The sequence below is a fragment of the Morone saxatilis genome, unplaced genomic scaffold (assembly GCF_004916995.1).
Source record: "Morone saxatilis isolate NCDOM2014 unplaced genomic scaffold, NCSU_SB_2.0 Contig20, whole genome shotgun sequence".
Classification (NCBI taxonomy): domain Eukaryota; kingdom Metazoa; phylum Chordata; class Actinopteri; family Moronidae; genus Morone; species Morone saxatilis.
Genome location: NW_023339763.1, coordinates 25,018,452 through 25,023,840, shown reverse-complemented (window position 1 = coordinate 25,023,840; position 5,389 = coordinate 25,018,452). Strand labels below are relative to the sequence as shown.

Sequence of the window (5,389 nt, the reverse complement as noted above, 5' to 3'; positions counted from 1 at the left end):
AAGCCAAAATATCCTGCATACAGCTGCTGCCATTTTGCGCTGGTGACATAATTCAGGGTTAGTGATTGGGGTTGGAGCTGCAGTGTTGAAGTCCTGCCCATACACCTGAACATACAGCAGCGTGATAAGAAACTACCTAAAAGGACTGAAACCATCTTTGGGAAAGATTTATTTTATGTGTCCTTGATGTTTAGTTTACATAGACATAATGGAAATAAAGAATTGATAGAGTAAAGCACTGTTACATCAATTATATAATATAGTATAATAACTACTTTTTACTGTGAAACTGATCATGATGACTTATCTCATTCCAAGAATGGAAAGCATAGTATATGCATGAAAATACAGGACAAATCACATCGTGTATTGATTCAGTACACAGTCAAATTTTTCAGTTATTTGCAAATATATACTGGTTTGTATCCTTAAACACACACCTACTTTTTAGTGAGTTGCTTCGAAGCTACAGTTGCTGTATATGCCTTCAATATGGTGCTTGATAAGGGCTGCACTACCATCCTCCTACACCAAAATCCAAGAGGAACACAACATGTCTGATGCATAATATAATGTATTTAAGCTTATTTCAGTTTGTCAGATTCAACTGGTTGTGACCTTTTCGGTTGCTCTTTGTGTTTTTATTAAATAATTCTCTGTCCTTCTCTTGTGTGTGTCTGTGCAGCCCTTCTGTAATGGTGTGCAAATGAGCGATGAGTATGACATCCTTCCTTCCCGGCACTCACCAACACAGTCCACACTTGCCAGTAGCCACAAGTGAGTATTACATGTACACACACATAATGGGACTATTCATCCAGCAAGATATAAACCAAGTTTCCTTGGAAATATGCTGGGGCAATATTGAAATGATATCTATATACAGCACCATTGTGTTAATATGGGTAGATAAGATTACAGTGTGTGGAAATATACAAATGTAGCGGTGCATTACTGTGACCAGTGATTTTCCTCTAAGGCTGTATTTAAAAACTTTGCATCAGAATGAAAGTCTATGTTAATCATATAAAGGTGATTGAATGCTGGACAAAAGCCTGTTTGATCAATGGATCGTGCATGCCAAGACTCAGCTATATCTAATTTCCTGTATTAGACTGTGCAAGGTTATCTGGCTGCAGCAGTGTGTAGCTGTGTGGTCTGCAGTCTTAAAGCTGCAAGTAGGTAATTTTTATATAAATATTTTATGTCACATTTGCTGAAACTTTCACTATATCCTGACAGTAGTACACGAGACAGATAATCTGTGAAAACATCAGGTTCCTCTGGGTCCTCCTAGTGCTTCCTAATGGGTATTTGCAAGAATCGGTTCCCGTCCGAATGAAAACAACTAATCAGAGCCAAGAAAGATAGTTCAGTGAGGACCACTTTTGTCAAAAGAAACTTTTCCCAAATGCAGAATGTTATATTTGGCGGTATGGCTCTATTCTGGGACCTCCTTGCCTTTCCACGTGCCTACATGGAAAACCTTAAGGCAGGGAGAGCAAACCTCCCTGCCCTTCCATGTGCATACATGGAAAGGCTTAAGACAAGTAGAGCGGCAGCAAATATCCCCCAAAGAACCATACCGGGCAACCTCCCTTCCATGAACTTCATGGAAGTGCCAGTAGAAGGAGTCGTCAGTAAGGAATAAAATATAATTGAAGCCAGTATCTATGCAGACACTAGTTTGAGGTAGAGAGCCAAACCAAGCTAGGGACATGGAATTTCCTTCCTCTGTGGCAGAGAGAGGCTCCTGTTTGCTGGCTCAGGGACGACTGATTTTGCTTCTCAGATTGGAAGAAATTGCAGCTGCCTTTTATACAAATATTAACTTCAGAATCAGAATCATATAGTTTAACACTAGTCAGTTAATATTTGTATTTACCCCTGATCAAGCAACCATTCCTCTCTCATTTAGTCCATCTCCCGAAACGCCTCCCTTCTTTTCCCTGTGGTTTCAGACTTCTACCACTGAGGTCTAGTAGCCTCAGGGAGAAGTCCTGGTTATGAACAGCTTTAAAAAATGATGGCTGAACGTCTAATAGCCTTTTAGCTGCAGCCCGAATTAGATTAGGTATTTCTGTGTATCGGGCTGTAGTGGAGGCAGGGGGATAGAACTGTCACTTCTGATGAAGCTTGAGCCGAAGCGGAAGCTCTGCTTCTCCTGAAAACAACTAAGTGCTGTAAAATATTGTGAGGTTAAGAGTGATGTAAACACACACTTCCTGAACACAAATGACTTGCACATGATGGTCACAGGATCACTCAGTCACACATGTTTTTATTACTGTATATATAATAATGTTTCCTTGTTTAATCATTTATTACAAAAGACACAGCAGTTAGTGTACTTTGCTGCACTATAACATTGCACTGTAACATACAGTAGGTAAACACAGTATGGAGACCTTTATCCATTCAGAAAAGAACCCAATTACTGTTAAATGTTAAATATGAATTTCCACCACTAGGGGGGTCTCTAATATCAAAACAAGTAGCGTGGGATCATGGGAGTTGTCTTCACCGCCATTTCAGTCAGCTTCTCCCAGTTAGGATTCCTTCAGTGTTCATTGTTCAGGAGGTTTCTACCATGAGGCCAATAATGCACTGAGATCTCCTACTTTCCAACGGACTCGCAGATTAAAGACGCAGTTGTTAACTTTTTAAAAAAATAACTCTTTGCCATATTTGCTGAAACTTCCTGACAGTAGTACATGAGACAAATAATCTGTGAAAAAAAATCAGTTTCCTCTGGCTCCTAATGGCATTTTCACTTTTATAAAAATGACCTACTGCAGCTTTAATCACAGTTGTTTCACACATACAGCTGCTGGCAGGCTACTTCCTAATGGCTCACTATTTTACTGAAGGGTACATCAGCAGTAATGTCATAGGTGAGGGTGTTGCTCAGCTGCTTTTTCCAACAACTTGGTAAGAGATTGTAAAATATGTCAGTCCACAGGCTATTAGCGGATGCAGTTTGAATGCAATAATTGAATAAGTGACACTGATGTATTGGTTGGGTTGACATATCACGGTCATCTTTACAGACCCTCCAACCCTTTCAGCAGTCCCGTGGTAGAACGACAGCGGGGAGGGATGGAGAGGATGGAGGATGACTATCAGATCCCTTCATCCAACCTCTGCCTGAGCCAGCCTCCCATCTGCATTTCTGTACCCAGCAGGTACTCGCCCTTTCTCAATGTATTAAAGTTCCTGTGGGGATACAGCAATGATGGTTCCATTAGAGTTTAATTAAGCTGCAAAAAGATTTCCTCTCTCATTTAGACACTTGGAGAACGGCTCTCCAGAGCCTTCCAGTGAGGAGAAGAAGCCCCAGCCCCCCGAGCCTGGTGAGTCCTAAAACCAGTAGAATTATACATTATCTTTATCCCTATTACCATGACATTCTTGACTTCAGGGCTGCACAATTTTGATGCAAAGTATTTTGACAAATATTACTATTTCAGTGTGATTCAGGATTAGTTGGAATGAGTATTTTTGCATCACAGTGTTCATTTTCACTGAAAGAAACCATTAAAATCATGATGATGTGACATTTCTTTGGGTCTGTACCAAAGATTTGTAGGCCAGAGCACTACAGTACTTTATTATACTGCTGTCACACATTTAACCTAAAAAACTGCAGCTTCTGTGATTTGCATATTGCACTTGGTTGTATTGTGATTTTGATAATGTTTAGATTAATTGTGCAGCCCTAGTTGACTTCATCTGATGTAGTGTGATAAGCAGGGTAATTACAATGCCCAAAGATTATCAGTAGAAACTGTATGAACACATTTCAGCACCTCATTTAATCCAATATTGAGTCTTGAAATAAAAAAGAGGCGCCAGGTAATCTCATTTGTTTCCTTTACACTATAAATCTGCAGTAGGTAACTTTTATAAAAATAACTTTCTGTCATATTTGCTGAAAATATATCCTGACAAATGGCATATGCAAGAATCCACAGAGCCTGGATGAAAACAACCAATCAGAGCAGAGTAAGATATAATGACGCTTTGAGTTTAAGGTTCGAAAATAGTTGATTGTTGAGTCTCATTCCCAGTGTCCCAAAGCATCTGTATTTGACAACATGGGAATGAGACTCAACAATCAACTATCTTTCTTGGCTCTGATTGGTTGCTTTCTTTCAGGTCCGGTGGATTCTTGCAAATGCCATTAAGACCAGGAGGAGCCAGAGGAACTTGATTTTTTCACAGATTATCTCTCATGTACTACTGTCGGGATATTGTGAAAGTTTCAGAAAATATGACAAAAAATAATTTATATAAAAATGACTTACTGCAGCTTTAGCAGTTTCTTGTTGAAGAAGATTTTCTTGATACCAAAAAAAAAGGATATTTAAGGATATTAAACCTTATACAAATATTTCAATCAGGTGCAAGTGCATAACAATCAACTATTTCAAGCGAATGGCCAAATTCTTTAAAATATGCCACGCCCTGTCGGAGTGGCTGTGCATAGCTCAGGCTGCAATATGTTGAATTCTGCTTGTGTTCCTTAGGTGGACATTGCCCCTTCAACACCAACAAGACACCCTCTGACTATGACATTCTTCTGCCACCCCAAGGTAGCCCACCCCCAGCCGGAACAAATTCACTGTCACAACTACCTGTCTGTCTCTCAGCCTCTCTGCTGCCGAACCCCGCCTGTCTTTCCCGTGTCTCACCTGTGTTGTCAGGTGGACTGTGTGACACTCTTGTTATGTAAAAACATTGTGTCTCCCAGTGTCAAACTTGTATACTTGACTCCATCCAGCGAATCTTAAGTGATCCGTTGAGGGATATCTGTGATACATTACAAGCAGATTATCAAATGAGATCTAATTTTAAACCCCCAATAACATTAAGTGTAGTATCAATTTATTAAAACCATATTCTGCAGTCAGTTTCGGATCATCCTTCCAGCAGCAACACATGACCCTCATTTGAATAGGAATGAACAGTGGTGCAGAAAGTATTCATATCCCTCTCGTGAGTAAAAGTACAAATACCAGGCTGTAAAAATACTCTTACAAGTAAAAATCTGCATTAAAAATGTTAATTAAGTAAAAGTTTGTAAGTATTATCAGGAAAATTTGTTTCAAATATATTATATATTTAACTCAAACCGTTTCAGGTAACTAATTGCTTTAAACAGTATAAATTTATGAACTCCAACAATTTATAGTAATAATAATAAATAGTAGCCAATTAATTTTGGGGCTCACATTTTTGTAATGATATAAAGTCAACTCAAAGAAAATTAGTCAATGGAACAAACTGGATCATATATATCATATACATTTAAGTTAAAGTTATTATTGTTATTACTTCAACAGTTCATATTTGAGTTGGGTAATGAGTAGGGATGCTCGATATTGGC

The 5,389-nt window shown here is 38.9% G+C and overlaps 1 protein-coding gene across 1 annotated transcript in view; it reads left to right on the top strand.

Moving 5' to 3' along the window:
- The window catches only part of cblb (Cbl proto-oncogene B, E3 ubiquitin protein ligase), a gene marked incomplete in the record, with an annotated part of 76,550 nt that overhangs the window by 57,862 nt on the left and 13,299 nt on the right, over window positions 1–5,389 (top strand). Inside the window, 4 exon segments of the mRNA XM_035666490.1 lie at window positions 686–777; window positions 3,051–3,185; window positions 3,289–3,353; window positions 4,530–4,595. Of these exon segments, the coding sequence (XP_035522383.1) occupies window positions 686–777; window positions 3,051–3,185; window positions 3,289–3,353; window positions 4,530–4,595 (358 nt within the window).